The sequence below is a fragment of the Emiliania huxleyi genome, assembly GCF_000372725.1.
Source record: "Emiliania huxleyi CCMP1516 unplaced genomic scaffold EMIHUscaffold_1, whole genome shotgun sequence".
Classification (NCBI taxonomy): domain Eukaryota; phylum Haptophyta; order Isochrysidales; family Noelaerhabdaceae; genus Emiliania; species Emiliania huxleyi.
In genome coordinates, this window is record NW_005202428.1 from 61,284 (window position 1) to 76,347 (window position 15,064).

Consider the following 15,064-nt stretch of genomic DNA (forward strand, 5'->3'; position numbering starts at 1 on the left):
ACAGCAGCAGCAGCCCGAGCAGGGGCCCTCGCAGCAGCCCTCGCAGCAGCCCTCGCAGCAGCCCTCGCAGCAGCCCGAGCAGCAGCCCGAGCAGCAGCCCGAGCAGCAGCCCATAGCTCTCTACTACGCGCTCAAGGTCGTTGCTCGTCACCTACATCTCGGCTGCATCTCGGCTGCATCTCGGCTGCATCTCGGCTGCATCTCGGCTGCACCTCGGCTGCCCCTCGGCTTCACCTCGGCTTCACCTCGGCTTCACCTCGGCTGCAGCTCGGCTGCACCTTGGCTGCACCTTGGCTGCACCTCGGTGACATCTCGGTGACGTCTCGGTGCCTGCCTGACTCGGCTGCCTGACCGCGCCAAGGTTGGCTCGGTGCCGTCGCTCAACATCGCCGCCGCGTTGGGCGGCTACCTTGCGATGAAGGCACGGGCCACATCTCGCACATCGATCGTCCACCTCGGCTGTCCCCGCTGACCAGCGGCTCTGGCGACGGAAGGCGGCGCTGCGCTGCATGCCGCTCGCCCGCTCGTTCACGGCGCAGGAGAGCTGCGCCAGCGGCCCGCATGTGCGTTGCTCTACGAGTGAGCAGCGTCTCTCCACGATTCCGAATTTGAACAGGAGAATTGCGTCGCGCAGACTTGCGCCGTCGCTGGCTACTCGATGATTGCGGCCGGAGGTTTCTCCTCCACGCTCCTGGCGCTGAGCCGCGAGGAATATTTGGCGATGGCTGCCGGAGCGGTCGGCGACCAGGCCGGCAACAACGCGGCCGACGCGTATGATCTGACGTGGGGCCGCTGCGTCGGTTGGTGCGTCAGCCTCGCCCTTTTCGGTTTCTTCGTCGCGATTCCGTTGCGTAAGAAGCTCGTGGTCGACTACCAGCTGCTCTTCCCCTCGGGAACCGCCGCGGCCCACCTCATCCAGAACCTAAACGCGCCCGACGGTGCCGCGTCTGCGCTCGCGCAGTGGACGCGGCTGCGGAGGTACCTTGGCCTCTCCTTCACCTGGTCCGCCTTCAAGTGGGCCTTCACCCTCGAGCGGTGGCCGCTGTTTGGCATGGCAGCCTTTGAGCGCTACGGCTGGGAGACGGGCTTTCACGCTGGGTACGTCGGCACCGGGCTCATCATGCCGCTCCAGGTGTCCCTCTCGATGCTCCTCGGCGCGGTGGTCAGCTGCGGCGTCATGGCTCCCTACCTGCAGAACCATCGTGCGGACTACACCTGTCCGCTGGCCGGCGCGGGCAGTGGCGTCGATTGCGTCCTCAAGCAGGGCAAGTGGTACAACGGCCATCTCGATGCGGGCGGCTCCATACACGGTCAGTATGGGTACAAGGTCTTCACGGCCCTCTCCATCATTCTGGTGGACGCCGTCATGAACTTGGTCAAGGTTACCGCCAAGATCATTTGCGACCTCCGCGCCCCGGCGGGCAATGCGTCGCTACCAAGCAAGGCGGCGCAAGCGCCAGACCAAGGCGGGAAGGGCGGCGGCGGCGGCGATTGCGGGCGGGCCAAGAATAGCAGCGGCCATGACGCCGAGAAGGACCGCATCTTTTGCAGCGAGGCGGTGCCTGCGCGGCTGTGGCTCGGCGGACTCGCGGCGTGTGGCGCGCTGGCAATGGTGCTGCTGCCGCGCCTCTTCGACGTGACCTGGTACATGGTCTTCATCGCGCTGCTTTGCGCGCCGCCCTTCTCGGTCGGCATCATCTACGGCACCGGCCTCACGGACCACAACCTCGCGAGCGCCGTCGGCAAGCTCGCGATGTTTGCGTTTGGCCCAGCGGGGAACGGCTCCATCACCCCCGCCCTCGTCATGTGCGGCCTTGTCATCTCGGTCTGCTCTCAGGCGACGGACCTGATGCAGGATTTCAAGGCGGGATATCTTGTCCGGGCGCGGCCCCGGGCAATGCTTGTCGCGCAGCTCGTCGGCGCGCTGTTCAGCTCCATCATGGCGCCGTCGCTCTTTGCGCTGTACATACGCGCATTCGAGATTCCGGGCCCAGTCTACAAGGCGCGAGCCGCGCTTGTCCGCTGCACCCGACGCGCTTCAATGTGCGGTCGCGTTCCCACTCCGCTCCCGCCCGGCGTTGCGTGCAGGCGCCCTTTGGCCGCGTTTACCGCGCAATGGCCATCGTCGCCACCAGTGGCCTCGACGCACTCCCCGCGCACTGTTGCAGCCTCTGCGCCGCCTTTGCCGCCTTTTCCTTTGCCGTCGCTGCCGCCGCAGAGTCGCCTCGGTGCAGCGCGATCAAGCCGCTCCTCCCCTCCCCGCTGGCGATGGGGGTGGGCGTGCCTTCTCGGGACCCATTCAATCGGCTACCCATCTCTTCTCACCCAAGACATGTGCGCAGGTGGGAATGTACCTTGGGACGTCGCTTGCCGTGGACTCCACCGTCGGCGGGCTGATCGCCCACCACTGGAGGACCTCCGACCCAGCCGGGTGCGTGCGCGGAGCTCGCCATCACCAACAACCGTGAGGAGACGCCACTCGCAACGCTTGCCCTTAGGTATGCTGCCTTCTACCCCGTCGTCGGCAGCGGCCTCATCGCCGGAGAGGGGCTCTGGTCGCTGCCTCAGGTGTCATCCGCTCCACTCCCTCCTCCGCGCTGACGACAAGCCCGGGTCTCACCAGACACTGGTGTGCGTGGCATAGGTGCTGCTCGCAATCGCGCGGGTGAAGCCGCCCGTCGCAATCGGCTTCTCGAGCGGTGGAGCGTGAGGCGGGGGCGCAGGGAGGAGGAAGGCTGCGTGCGTATCACGCAACAATGAGTATCGCCCAATGTTGCGGCAACTGTGCGCAGCCGTCCGTGGCATCCACGTACCACGACGCAGCCGCACCAGCTGAGCCGCGTCGTCTCCGCTCGCTGCACTGGTCGCCATCATGCAGCCGCGCGGCCTTGCCCACCACGTCTCTCCCGGCTGAGGCGAGAGCGCGAGCAAGGGGCAAGGGCACAGCTCCACCCGCGAGGAGTTACGTGCGAGGATTTTTTCACATGAGCCTTACTTTCCCGGGGTATGGTATGGTACCATCGGCGGCCCAAAGGCGTGGGTCCTGACCGCCCAAGACTAGCCCTACCATACTACCCCAAGGCCAAGCAGGTCTGCCAGAGGCGGGGGGATATGGTCTTGAGCTGGGATTGATGGATGGGAAGGCGAAACACAGTCCGACCAACGACTGGGACACCAACGCGGTACGGGTGGTAGGTAGGTAGGTAGAAAGGTGAAGAACAGCCAGGCTCGGACTGGACACCAACGCGGTATACGGGTGGACGCAAGACGTACCATACCACACCGGCAAGAGGCCCCAACCCTGTTGGCGCGAGGCGTTGGGCGGAGCGCAAGGCGGCGTTGGAGGATCGAGTGCGCCGCTCCGCCGCCGCCGCTCCGCCCCCCGCCCGCGACGCGCCCGTCCACCGTCGCTGCTCACGCCGCGCGCCCTCTGCCGAGATTCAGCCGCGTGCGCCACCACGACGCCGCCGCGGCCGCTCGCTTAGCAGGCATGAGTCTCGCGTTCGACGAGTATGGGCGCCCCTTCATCATCATCAAGGAGGGCGAGGCCAAGGGGCGGCTGAAGGGCCTCGAGGCGCAGAAGGCCAACATCCTCGCCGCCAAGGCCCGCCGCACTCTCCACGCCCGCCGCGGCGCCGTCACCTCTCGCCGCCTCTTGTTGCGCCACACGCCGATTCGCCGCCCTCTCCCCACCCCCCGCCGCCCGCGCAGGCCGTTTGCAACATCCTCAAGACGTCGCTCGGTCCCAAGGGCATGGACAAGATGCTGCAGTCGCCGGACGGCGACGTGACGATCACCAACGATGGCGCGGCGCCGTGAGGCGGGAGGCGTGCGGGGCGGGGCGGGGCTTGAGATGACCTCGTCGGGAGCGGTGCGCGTAGGCGCGACGATTCTCGAGCAGATGAAGGTCGAGCACCAGATCGGCAAGCTCCTCGTCGAGCTCTCCAAGTCGCAGGACGATGAGATCGGCGACGGTACCACCGGCGTGGTCGTGCTGGCGGGCGCGCTGCTGGAGAAGGCCGAGGCGCTGCTGGACCGCGGGATCCACCCGATGAGAGTGGCGGAGGGCTTCGACCGCGCATGCGCGATTGCGGTGGAGCACCTCGCCTCCATCTCGGACACCTTCTCGTACTCGCTCGACAACACCGAGGCGCTCGTCGAGGTCGCCATGACCACGCTCGGCGCTCCAAGACTGCCGCCCGCGCTGCGCTCGTCCACGAAAGACACGCCCACGACACGCCCACGACGCGCCCCGTAGGTGCGCCGACTCCGCCCTCTCCGCGCTGCGCTCGTCCACGACACGCCCACGACACGCCCGCACGGCGTGCGCCGTAGGCTCCAAGATCGTCAACCGCGCGCACCGGAAGATGGGGCAGATCGCCGTCGACGCGGTGATGGCCGTCGCCGACTTCGAGCGCAAGGACGTGAACCTGGACCTGATCAAGATGGACGGCAAGGTGGGGGGCTCGCTCGAGGACACGACCCTCGTGCGCGGCATCGTCATTGACAAGGACATGGCGCACCCCCAGATGCCGAAGGACCTCAAGGACGTCAAGCTCTGCGTGCTCACCTGCCCGTTCAAGCCCCTAGAAGAAGAACACGGAGGCATGGACCCCAACCAGCGCTCGAGAGGACACGTACTCAGCCGTATTCACCCGTATTGAATTCCGCTGTATGCACTGTCTTCGCAGCCCCTCGTACTCACGCGGTGCTCTGAAGACGCTGCACAGTACCGTCCTCCCGCCCCTCCTGTCGGCGTAATTCACGCATGTCGGCGTACTTCACGCAGGTTCGAGCCCCCGAAGCCAAAGACGAAGCACAAGCTCGAGCTCGAGTCGGTCGCCGCCTTCGAGGAGATGCAGGCCAAGGAGAAGGACTACTTCACGCAGATGATCCGGCAGGCGCGTGCACTCTCTGCTACTCACTCTCTGCTAGCCCTCGTGTGCTCACACCACCACACTGCCGTGCCCGAGCCTTGCGTGCATGCGTGCGGCGTCTGTGCGTGTGTGGGAGAGACGCTGTTGTCGTCTGCGCGCGGGGCTTCCCGCGGGGGAGCCGAAGACGTATCCCCCCCCCCCCCCCCCTCTCCGGCAGGTGAAGGACGCCGGCGCCAACCTGGTCATCTGCCAGTGGGGCTTTGACGACGAGGCGAACCACTTGTTGATGCAGAACGAGCTGCCCGCCATCCGATGGGTATGCACGTAAGAGCTACAGACACTGAGAGAGAGAGAAAGAGAGAGCTAAAAGTACGAAACCGGTACTACCCGGGGCGGCGTCAGCTTTGTTCGCAGGATCTGTCCACGACACGTCCACGACACGTCCACGACACGTCCGCAGGTTGGCGGCGTGGAGCTCGAGCTGATCGCCATCGCGACGGATGCGCGCATCGTCCCTCGCTTCGCGGAGCTGACGGCGGACAAGCTCGGTTTGGGAGAGAGGGGGGGAGATGGGGGGGAGAGAGATGGGGGAGAGATGGGGAGATGTGACGGCGGACAAGCTCGGTTTGGGACGGAGGGGGGGAGAGGGGGGGGGGGGGGATGGGGGGGGGAGATGGGGAGATGTGAGGCCACGCGCACGAGGAGGCGTGAACAGCGTCTGTTCACACCTCCTGCTGTGAACAGGCTCGGCGGGCCACGTGCACGAGGAGGCGTTCGGGACGACAAAGGACCGGATGATCGTGATCGAGGGCTGCCCAAACTCGCGCGCCGTCACCGTCTTTTGCCGCGGAGGCAACCGGATGGTCCTCGACGAGGCGAAGCGCTCGCTGCACGACGCGATCTGCGTGGTGCGCGATCTCCCCATCTCCCCCCCCCATCTCTCCCCCCATCTCTTCCCCCATCTCTCCCCATCTCTCCCCACCCCTCCCCATCTCCCCCCATCTCCCCCCCATCTCTCCCCATCTCTCCCCCATCTCTCCCCACCTCTCCCCACCTCTCCCCACCTCTCGCTGCACGACGCGATATGCGCAACGCCCCTCGTGGCCTCTTCGCACCCCCTCATCACACCCTCTCTTCACACCCTCTCATCACACCCTCTCCTCACACCCTCCCCCCCCCCTCTTCACACCCTCCGCCGCCGACAGGTGCGCAATCTGATCCGGGACAACCGGATCGTGTACGGCGGCGGCGCGTCGGAGATTGCGTGCTCGCTCAAGGTGTGAACAGCGTCTCTTCACACCTCTTGCTGTGAATAGGCGCGTCGGAGATTGCGTGCTCGCTCAAGGTGTGAACAGCGTCTCTTCACACCTCCTGCTGTGAATAGGCGCGTCGGAGATTGCGTGCTCGCTCAAGGTGTCTGAGGCGGCGGACCAGGTCCGCACCATCGAGTTGTCACCATTCTTCTGATTGGTAGGAGTAGCAGCAGCAGCAGCAGTTGTCCTGCTCATCTCATTATTGCCACTATTATTACTACTGCGACTATTGTACTGCAGTATTGCCATTCCCATTACTGTTCTCAACGACCAGGTCGGCACCATCTCCCCATACCTCCCCCATATCTCCCCCATATCTCCCCCATATCTCCCCAACAACCAGGTCGGCACCATCGAGCAGTACGCGATGCGAGCCTTTGCGGATGCGCTCGAGCAGACGCCGTGTGCGCTTGCCGAGAACTCGGGGCTGCAGCCGATCGAGACGGTGGCGTCCGTCAAGGCTGACCAGGTGTCGAGCGGGCGGTCGTACCTGGGCATCGACTGCAACCAGGCGGGCACCAACGACATGAAGGAGCAGAAGGTGTTCGAGACGCTCATCGGCAAGCAGCAGCAGCTCATGCTCGCCACGCAGGTTGTGCGCATGATCCTCAAGATTGACGATGTCATCGAGCCCGCCGCCTTCAACGGCTGACGGCCTCCCCCTCCGCTCTACCCCCTTCTGACTCTCCCGCCGCCGCGACCGGGCGCAGGGTGGCGGGGGGGCGCCGCCCGCGCCGCGCGAGCGAGACGACGGGCAGCGCCGCGCACACGCCCCTGCGAGCGAGCGCGCGAGGTACGGTTCTCTGGAGAGAGACTCAAACAGCGCGGTGAGGCCCCGCGAACAGAGGTTGAGAGAGTCTATCAGTGTGCTCTATATCGGAGTATAGTATGACTACTGAGTACTGTAAGAGGGGCGGGCCTCCTAGATATCGTCATACGAAGCTGCTGCTGGGAGCTCAGGAGCGCTGCTGCCGTGCTCGAGACCTCGAGTGCGACTGAGGCATGGCTGCACTGAGGTGGTGGTGCACTTGGAGCACTTGTGCGTTGTGGAGTGCAGCCATCAACCTCACATCCAGGGCCGGGGAGCTAAGAAGCGCACCCAGCGGGCCCCTCGGATGATCGTCGAGATCCTATCGGGGTTGCGGGCAAGAGAGCCCTAGCCCCCCTGGGGGGGGTGCGCGTTCGCAGGGAAGGGGCCGTAAAGTAAACACGGGTCTCCGAGAGGGTCTTCACTTGGCTCCACATATACATGTCGAGTCTCTCGAGGTCTCGCGGATGGGCTACCATGGAGGCCTGCTGTGTGACGTGTCCATTAGCTCCGAGAGTAGGTAGGGTGGCGTTTTGCCGCAGTTACCCGGGACACGGAGCCCCGAGGCGCTCGAGCAGCTCGCGAGCAAGCGGATGGGCTACCGCGAGGTGCTCAAAGGCGTCCTAGAGGGCGTCAACATCCTCCAGCGGCAAGCACAAGCTCTCACTCAGTCTTATGTTGACGAACATTTATGAATGATCACTTGATTGAGCACATTAACGGGGGCCCGACGACCCGACCCTGCGCGCCGCCGCCGCAGCACACACAACTCACAAGCGAACCGAGCGACGGGAGGAGTACGTGACGCAATGGGGCTCTATCGTTCCCTCCGCCGGAGGGAGATTGGCCCTGACCCGTCTTTCTCCTTGCTGGACCTAGAACGGCCGCCAGCAAGGAGAAAGTTGTCCCGGTAGCGCCTAGTCACTCCCACCGAGCCTCTCGCCCGTCGCTTCGTTCACGTCTTGCTCTTGTCCCGCCTGCTCCACTTCCTCCGCCGCTGCCTCCTCCACCACCGCCACCGGCACTCCCTGCACTGGCGGGAGGTTGCTGCTTCGCACCTGGGGCACGACTGGGGCTCTGACTCTGAACATAGGCACCGTGGCCTCGACGTCGTCTGTCTCTGAATCCACCTCCTCGTCCATCTCCGCCTCGCGTTGGTCCAGGGCCGCCGCCCGTGCGTCGAGGCGGGCGGCCATCGCCACTAGGTGCTCCAACCGTTGGTCCAGACTCGCGCTTTGCTGCTCTTGCAACAACTGTGTGGCGCTCTGCGCGGTGGCGGGCTGGGCGGTGGCGGGCTGGGCGGGGGTGGGCTGGGCGGCGGCGGGTTCTTGGCATCGCTCGAGAGCCTCCAGCCTCGCCTCGTGCTCCGCTTGCTGCTCGACAACAGAGTCGAGGCGGGACTCGAGACATTTACCAGACATTTCCACGTGCCTGTTTGGCGTCTGCTCTGAGGAAGGCAGGCGGGCAGTAAAAGCGGAGAAGGATAGCAGGACGGCAATGAAGGTGGTCAACGTCACGCAAAGCGCAAGGATTGCCCCAAATTGGCGACCCTCGTCAGGTGGGAGGGGCGCGCACAGTGTTTGGACGACGACGGTTGCGCCGCGGAGGATAATCTCGGGGAGAAGATTGCCGTGCTTCAGCGGCAATGCGAGATGCATGACGAGGGCCATGCTGAGGCAGAATGCCACCCATGCTTGACTAAACGGATCGTTGACGCTGAGCGCGAGGAGAACCTTGTTCGACTGCAGCTGCAACGCCCAGAGTGGTGCGGAGCCGGCCGTCAGGAGCTCTGTCCGACGACGCAGGTACCACTCTGGCTTATTTGTTGCTGCCATGCCCAGTGCGAGCACAGCCACCTGTCCCGCCCTGCTAAGGAGAATCTCGCCCATGCTGTGGAATGCAAGCCCGCCACGAAGCCGCGCGAAGACCAGGAGCTGCGCGGGGCCGAAGACAACCGTCGCGGCAGCAAACAGGGCGAGCATCGTCCGATCCGCCAGATGCGACGCGCGAGAGGGGTCGCGTGGCTTCGCGGAGGCATTAGACATGTGCCTGGCTGCCCAGGGCGCCACTGGCGTAGGTACAGGGGAACGTCAGGGGCGAGGGTGTGCACGCCCTCAGCCCGGATTCACTATAGCCGTTTCCCGTTCTTCTCATTAGTTCGCTTCCCACAAACATCCCCTTTTTCCGATTTATCCGAGATCGGCGAAGGGTCGCATCTTCCAATAGGCCAAACCAAAAACGCGATGTGTTTCTGTGAGTAGTTTCACGGAATCTGTGTTTGCGCGAATGCACTGCGTGCGTGCGTGTGTGTGCGGGGCTCCACATCGTCTGCCATGGTCAGAACGGCGCTGCGACCCTGGTGCGTGACCACAAGGGCTCGAAGGCTAGAAAGATTGACGTCACAAGATGATGAGGGTTACACAAGGACAGCCAGGCTACGGTCATCATGGGAGGATGTAGATGTAGGTTTGAGTTCACACTCTCCAACAGGGCGGCTTCTGTCGAGGTCTCGCGAAAGAAAGAGAGAAAGAAACGGAGAACCCAAGGGAGAGGTCTCGCGATCGGCTTGGCAAGGGTCTCGCGCGCTTTTATTTCTCTCGATAGCTGAGGCCCCTGAGGCCGCCGCGTGATCGTCGACGGCCTCTCCTCCAAGCCCGAGCTCAACGGCAGCCGTGGCATCGCGGTCGGCTTCGACGAGGACAAGGGCCGCTACACAGTCCGGCTCGATGCGGGTCCGACCATGGCGCTGAGGCCGAGCAATCTCACCGCGGACGGGTCGGCCGACGGCGGTGGCGGCGGCGGTGGTGGTGGCATGCCCGGCTTTGGAGGCGGCATGCCTGGCTTTGGAGGCGGTGGCATGCCGGCGGGCGCTGCCGCGCAGGCAGCGCAGGCGGCGATGGCACGGCTGCAGGCGATGCTGCCTCCGGGCGTCTCGCTAGCGCAGGCTGGCGTGGCGATGCTCCTCCTCCTCTACGTTGCGCCGCGCGTGCTCGGCCTCCCACTCCCGCTCGTCCTCTGTGGCGGCGGCGCAGCCGCGTTCGTGTACCAGTCCGCGCGCGGCGGCGGCGGCGCGAGAGGCGTGGCGGATGGGCTGCGGCGAGGCCTGTCGCGTGCGGCTGCGGCGGCCGAGGCGACGACCGGGCAGCGCGTGAGCGAGGCGCAGGCGGCCGCCCTCCTCCTCGCTGGCGGCTACATGCTCTGGCGCTTTGTGCTCCGCCCGAGCGGCGCCGGCGCCGGCAGAGGAGGAGGCGAGAGACACTCCCAAGACGCTGCCCTCGCCCCTCGCTGGCTTGCTGCGGCCGCTGCTTGCACATGCCCGCAGCTCAGCCTCCCAGTGCGCGCCCCAGTGCGCGCCCACTGACGCCTCCCCGGGGGTCAGGCGAGGGCGGCTTCGGCGACACAGAGTTCGCGGCGTACGACAAAGGGTGGAACGATGCGCTCGAGAAGCGAAAGTACGCGCCCGTGCTCGACCCGGTGGCCGCGGAGCCGCGCGCGTCGTCGTCGCGGTGGGGCCTTGGCTCCCTGTTCCAGGAGAGTCCGCCGCCGCCGCTCGCCGCTCCCTCCGCCTCTGCCTCTCCCTCTGCCTCTCCCTCCGCCTCTCCCTCTGCCTCTGCCTCTCCCTCTCTCTCTCTCTCTCTCCCCACCCCGCACTCACGCACCCGCCCCCACCCGCGCAGCTCGCCATGGCGGGCACCCTGATCTACCAGATGGGTGCACGGGCGGGCAGCCGTGAGCGCCGCGAACGCCATCGCCGGCGCACGAAACATGAACCCGATGACGCTCGTCTTCCACCTGCTCAACATGCTGTACGGTTGGGGTGGCCGCTCACTAAGCCGTACGTGGACGAATCGAATCTACTTTTTTCGTTATTACCCACACTAAGCGAGTATCCCTGTGCAGTCGGTCTTCGGATCAACGGCCAGCTTGGGAACCCCCAGACGAAGTGGGAAAAAAAGAGAAAAAAAAAACCTCTGATTGCCGAATCAGCATGTCACTCGTCGTCTCTCTGCTCCTCGCTCGGCCGGGCGGCGACTCGGGTGGTGCAGAGGCGCCGCCGCTGCGCGTGTGCGCGCACGAGGCGGCGCCAGAGCACGCCTGCTGTCGCCGCCACGGCCCGACGCCCGGGGCCGTACGTCGAGTCGGACAAGCTTTTGGCGAGAGCAGACCGAGCATCTTCACCGAGCATCATCGGATCGACCCGCTCTCCTGCAACGAGCCGCGGGAGGGAGGCTCGTACGATCCGGCTGGAGCGGCGGCGCGTGGCGCGCACATGCCCTGCTCGCCCGCGGCCGCTGATAGCCCCGTGCAGCGGCGGTCCGGCAGGCTGCCCCCAAGGCCCCCTGGGCCGCTGCGGGTTTTGGAGTTATGCTTTGGCACAGCTTCGGCGATGGCGGCCCCTCTCTGGGGCTTGCATAGGCGGGGAGTCTCCCCCGCTGGTCTCCTCATTCCCTTTTTTCTTTTTCTTTTGAGAGCAGGACGCCGGGTTTGTCTTGTATGTGCATGTCGGGCCGGGGTGTGTGTGAGGGGCAGAGGGGCGGGAGCGTGCGGGGCAGAGGCCCAACGTCGGGCGGCTTGTCGGGGTCCGGAGCATTCGAGGGGGGAACGAGGAGGGGAGAATGGGCGGTCGGCGACGAGTAGAGCGGCAGGCGCGTACGGGGTAGCCGTCACTTTCCTGCCTCACAAGGGCGGGGCTGTCCCGGAAAGTGAGAGACGCCGGGCAGCGTGGCGCATTACTGAACCCTCCCATACGTGCTCGTGCTCCTCCTTCGCTGTCCCATCTCCCCACCTCTTTCCCGCCTGGGCGGGGCGGTGGGCGGGCGCGCGGTGCGGCGTGGCGTGTGCGTGTGTGCGACTGCAACGAAGGACCGCTCGCAGAGGACCATTGGGTTTGTACTATTAACAACGAAGGCGCTCTCAAAAAGAAAAATCCACCGTGAAAAAGAAAAAAACGGCGGCGGAAGGGTCGCATCCATGTGTTGCCGCATCCTTCTGTGCTGAACCTCGATCGATTGCCCAAGGATGCCTCCACCGACCCTCAGTCGGCCAAGGACCGCCAAGGAGCTCAGAGCCGAAGCGGACGCGAGCGCAAAAACGGCGGGCAAAGCGAGGCAGGCACTCCGGCTCTACGAGGAGGTGAGCACGGACCTCGGCCGCCGCGCCGCACGATCCTGCTTCGTCCATCCCTGCTGCTGGCACCGTCCTTTTCAATCGCTCTCATAATGCTTCACACCCATAGGCGAGCGCTCTCTGCCCGGCCGAGCCGCGCTACGCGTTGCAAACGGCGAAGGCGCAGGAGGAGGCGGCGGCGGCGCTTGCGAGAGCGGCGGCAGCGGAGAAGGCGGCGGCGGAGGCGGAGTTGGTGGCTGCGTTCAAGGCCAAGGCGGCGGAAAGAAAGGCGGCGGAAGAGAAGGCGGCGGCAGACGCTGCGGCGGCGGCGGTGGCTGCGGCGGCGGTGGCTGCGGCGGCGGCGGTGGCTGCGGCGGCGGCGGAGGAGGAGAGAGCTGCAGCAGTGGCGGCGAAGGCGGCGGGGGAGGCGGCGGCTGCAGAGGCGGCGAGGGTGGCGGAGGAGGCAGCAGCGGCGGCGGCACACGAGCAGGCGGCCTCCGGAGGCGCGGCCGGGCAACAAACGACCGAGCTGCCGGCCAGGCACGAGGCGGCTGCTGGAGAGTTCATCAAGGTGTGTATCGAGGCGGCGAGCCAGGACGCGAGTGCCGCATCACGCGTCGAGCTTCAGGCGCGGCGGGCGGAGTCGGAGCTGCGAGCGCTGCTGGTGGAGGGTCCGGGCGACGCTGACGTGATCAAGTTGCTTGCGCAGTCGACGGCCGCGTTGGAGGCATTGACAGCCGGGAGCGAGCCTGGCGCAGCCGAAGCTCGAGCGTCGGATGCTGCGGCCGGCGCTGTCCGGGGGACTGCCGAGGCAGAATCGGCTGAGGAGGAGGGGGAGGAGGAGGAGGGGGAGGAGGGGGCGGAGGAGGCGAGGGTGGCGGAGGAGGCGGAGGCGAGGGCGGCGGGGGCGGCGGGGGAGGAGGAGGCGGAGGAGGCGAGGGCGGCGGGGGCGGCGGAGGAGGAGGAGGCGGCGGCGGCGGCGGCGAGGGCGGCGGAGGCGGCGGAGGAGGAGGCGGAGGAGGTAGCGGAGGTGGCGGCGGCGGAGACTGCGGAGGCGGCAGAGGCGGAGGAGGCGGTGACGGAGACGCTGGCGCCAGCGACGGCGACGGCGCTGCCGGCGATGGTGGCGGAGGCGGCGGCTAGTGTGGCGGAGGAAAGGGCGACGGAGGCGGCGGCAGCGCCAGAGGCGGCGGCGGAGGAGGCGGCGGAGGAGGCGGCGGAGGCGGAGGCGGCGGCGGAGGAGGAGGTGGCGGATAAGGCGGCAGAGGCGGGGGCGGAGGAGGCGGCGGAGGAGGCGGAGGAGGCGGAGGCGGCGGATAAGGCGGCAGAGGCGGGGGCGGAGGCAGCGGCAGAGGCGGGGACGGCGGAGGAGGCGAGGGCGGCGGAGGCGGCGGATAAGGCGGCAGAGGCGGGGGCGGAGGCAGCGGCAGAGGCGGGGACGGCGGCGGCATGGCAGGTCGCCGCGACGCCGGAAGGCGTGACGTACTACTTCAACTCCTCCACGGGCGCGAGATTGAGCGAGATCTGGCCGAGATTCGACCTTGGTTGCGCGAGATTGCCCGAGATTCTCCGAGAGGCGCGGTTCGGTGACCCCCCCCCCCCTCTCCAGCTAGATCAAAGCCAACCACTTAACTGATCCACCAAGGGCTATATCTCGGCTACACCTCGGCCACACCTCGGCTACACCTCGGCTGTGTCTCGGCTGTATCTCGGCTAGATCTCGGCCAGATCACGCCTGGCTGCTCTTCAAGGCGTCTACTCGTTGGATCCGCCCACGCCCGTGGAGTGGGCGAGATATAGCCGAGATTCAGCCGAGTCGGAGCCGAGATGGAGCCCGGTCGAGCGTGCGAGATCACCCTAGATCGCCCGAGATCGCCCGAGATCGCCCGAGATTCCCCCGAGGTCGCCCCGAGAGCGCGCGACCGCCACAGCCTCCAGTCCACAGCTCCCTCCTTGTCGCCCCCCTCCCCCCTCCCCCCCTCCCCCCTCCACCCTCCCCCCCTCCACCCTCCCCCCCTCCCCCCTCCCCTCGCCAGGCGCGTGTCTGCCGCCTGCTCTCGCACAACGACGCCGCAGGGCAGCGGCAGCGGCCGCCGGCGGGCCTCTCGGCGCTGCCGGTAGCGCCGGGCCCCTTCGCTTGGCTCGTGCGCGCGCTCAAGCTCGACTGTTGCGGCCTGGGTGCGGCAGCCGCCGACGGCGCGGGCAGCGGCACGCTGCGCGACGCGCCGCACCGTCCCCTGCAGCGCGTCGCATCTTCAAAGGACCCGGCGCGCCCGCGGCCTCAGCACAATCAGGGCTTGGGCCGCCCGCCATGAGGCGTCGTCCACGCTGTCCCCTCGGGTCTTTGCAGCTCTCCGCTGGTCTGGTCGTACCGATCGGCTCCTGCGCTGATGCGTACTCCGTGTGTGTGTGTGCGGAAAGTCTGACGGTCGCAGCCCCTTCCCACTTGCGCCTCCGCCCTTCTCACTAGTACTGGCTATGTATGTATGTAAGGAAGGTGAAGAATACAGTCAGGCTGGGACTGGACACTCCAGCGCGGTATGGGTGGACGCGGGACAGATGATGACGACACGCTCGAGCGACACACATGACACAGACACAAACAAGCTCACAACAAGACAAAGTACTGGCACTGTGAGTGAGTACCATTCTTGATGCGAAACCACGAGACGACACACACCAGTCGACTCGCATCGGTTGCCTCTCTGAACGGCGGAGCTATTCTCGCGTCCACACCACACCTGGCTCTTACGTGGACACGCCCATAGCTCTTAGCTGGAGGGACACTACTAGGTCACGCATGGCATCAGAAGTTTTATCTCTGGGCGCCGAAAAGAGGACAACCCCCCAAGAGTTGTTCGCTTCGCGTTACCCCTTCGACGCCAGGTTAGCCAGCCCTCGAGCGCCACGCAGCGTTCGCGCCAGTCGCCAGTCGCTACGCTGCACGCTTCCAGCCGGCC

At 66.3% G+C, this 15,064-nt stretch overlaps 4 protein-coding genes across 4 annotated transcripts; 3 read left to right on the forward strand and 1 right to left on the reverse strand.

The window, feature by feature from the left end:
- Positions 1-364: 364 nt before the first annotated feature.
- EMIHUDRAFT_61021 (hypothetical protein) lies at positions 365-2,710 on the forward strand (the record flags this gene model as incomplete). The annotated part of the gene is made up of 6 exons (XM_005793828.1): positions 365-461; positions 588-1,993; positions 2,089-2,274; positions 2,343-2,431; positions 2,499-2,568; positions 2,645-2,710. Coding segments are annotated over 6 exons (1,914 nt in total), but the record flags the coding sequence as incomplete, so codon positions are not given.
- Positions 2,711-3,490: 780 nt separating this feature from the next.
- On the forward strand, positions 3,491-7,098 carry EMIHUDRAFT_425718 (hypothetical protein; the record flags this gene model as incomplete). Its single annotated transcript, XM_005793829.1, has 11 exons — positions 3,491-3,637; positions 3,712-3,786; positions 3,854-4,162; positions 4,344-4,576; positions 4,790-4,940; positions 5,101-5,193; positions 5,338-5,425; positions 5,622-5,785; positions 6,083-6,154; positions 6,291-6,311; positions 6,534-7,098. 11 exons carry the CDS (start codon positions 3,491-3,493, stop codon positions 6,840-6,842), a joined length of 1,662 nt encoding a protein of 553 aa, XP_005793886.1. The 3' UTR covers positions 6,843-7,098.
- A 1,310-nt stretch (positions 7,099-8,408) lies between these two features.
- On the reverse strand, positions 8,409-8,980 carry EMIHUDRAFT_193726 (hypothetical protein; the record flags this gene model as incomplete). Its single annotated transcript, XM_005793830.1, has 2 exons — positions 8,409-8,445; positions 8,574-8,980. 2 exons carry the CDS (start codon positions 8,978-8,980, stop codon positions 8,409-8,411), a joined length of 444 nt encoding a protein of 147 aa, XP_005793887.1.
- Positions 8,981-9,738: 758 nt separating this feature from the next.
- EMIHUDRAFT_460905 (hypothetical protein) lies at positions 9,739-14,616 on the forward strand (the record flags this gene model as incomplete). Its single annotated transcript, XM_005793831.1, has 4 exons — positions 9,739-10,332; positions 10,383-10,472; positions 12,235-13,560; positions 14,141-14,616. The coding sequence occupies 4 exons, from the start codon at positions 9,739-9,741 to the stop codon at positions 14,417-14,419; spliced, it is 2,289 nt and encodes a 762-aa protein (XP_005793888.1). The 3' UTR covers positions 14,420-14,616.
- Positions 14,617-15,064: the final 448 nt, after the last annotated feature.